Raw genomic sequence first — 1,468 nt, forward strand, 5'->3', positions numbered from 1 at the left:
TATATATATTCAAATTTAATATAATATTCTTTAAATTTATGTTTTTTTTTTTAGAAAAAAAAAAATTACCTAATATTTTTATGAAATAAAATAAGATCTATATAATATATATATAAGTAATATAAAATATTTTCATTACCTATAAATAAGTAGCAAGGAAGAAAAAAAAAAAAAAAAAAAAAAAAAATAATTATAAAGGGACACAATATATTTTTTCTCTTTTTTTTTTTTTTTTTTTTTTTTTTTTTTGTTTGTTCTTTTACAATATTAAATATGGATTTTAATTCAAGAAAGAAGAAAAAGAAGAACAATGATTTATATGAAGAAAACATTAATATATATTTAGAAGAAAATGATAATTATATATTAGATTTGGAAAAAAAAGTTCAAAGTCTAAAATTGGTATATATAATATGTATAAATAAATATAATATATATGAATATAATATATATATATATATATATATATATATATATATATATATATGTGTATACATATATATGTTGTTATTTTTTTTTTATAATTTTTTTAGATTGGATCAAATTTAAGAGATGAAGTAAGGACATCAAATTCGTTGCTGGAAAATTTGGTAAAATTATAATATGACCAATAAATAAGTGGAAAAAAAAAAAAAATATAATTTCTTATATTTTTTTATTATATATATAAATATATGTATGCATATTCAATTTTCGTCTATTTTGTTTTATAGTCAGATCGTATGGAGAATGTGAACAAAAAATTGTCAGGAGTTTATAGACGTGTTAAAAATATTTTAAAAACAAAGGTAATGAAAATATGTAATTGTAAATAGGATAATTATACATATATATTTATTCACTAAATATAAATATATATATATATATATATATTTTTTTTTTTTCTAGGGAAATAATTATATGCTTTACCTTATATTGTTCTTCTTATTTTTATTGTTCTTTATGCATTATTTATACAGAAAAAACAAATAAATTAATAAATATTATATGTTAATATTTTTTTGTTCATTTTCCTTCCCCCTTACTACAGTTATATATTAAAATATATAAACATAAAATAATGAATATATTATACATATATTATATATATATATATATATATATATATATATATAAGTATATCATTTATTTTAAGACCTCACAAAATTAATTTTTTAAAATATTGATTTTTTTTTTTTTTTTTTCTTTTCAATGTTATAAATATAATATTGAGAAAATATATACATATATTTGGATGTGTATATTTTATTTATTCATTTATAATATACATTTAGTGATATGTTTAAATTTATTGTTATAAAAATCTTGTTTCTTTTTTATTATAACATATATATATATATATATATATATATATATATTGATATGTGCATATTTTTGATGTGTATTATATTTTTTTAAAATACTAATTTATATATAATACATATATATATATATATGTATATTTTTTTTTTTTTTTTTTTTTTTTTTT

At 13.6% G+C, this 1,468-nt stretch overlaps 1 protein-coding gene across 1 annotated transcript; it reads left to right on the forward strand.

Moving 5' to 3' along the window:
- Positions 1-273: 273 nt before the first annotated feature.
- On the forward strand, positions 274-972 carry PGSY75_0010800 (hypothetical protein; the record flags this gene model as incomplete). The annotated part of the gene is made up of 4 exons (XM_018783245.1): positions 274-402; positions 534-590; positions 714-788; positions 889-972. The coding sequence occupies 4 exons, from the start codon at positions 274-276 to the stop codon at positions 970-972; spliced, it is 345 nt and encodes a 114-aa protein (XP_018638972.1).
- Positions 973-1,468: the final 496 nt, after the last annotated feature.

This window comes from Plasmodium gaboni (genome assembly GCF_001602025.1).
Source record: "Plasmodium gaboni strain SY75 chromosome Unknown, whole genome shotgun sequence".
Taxonomy (NCBI): Eukaryota; Apicomplexa; class Aconoidasida; order Haemosporida; family Plasmodiidae; genus Plasmodium; species Plasmodium gaboni.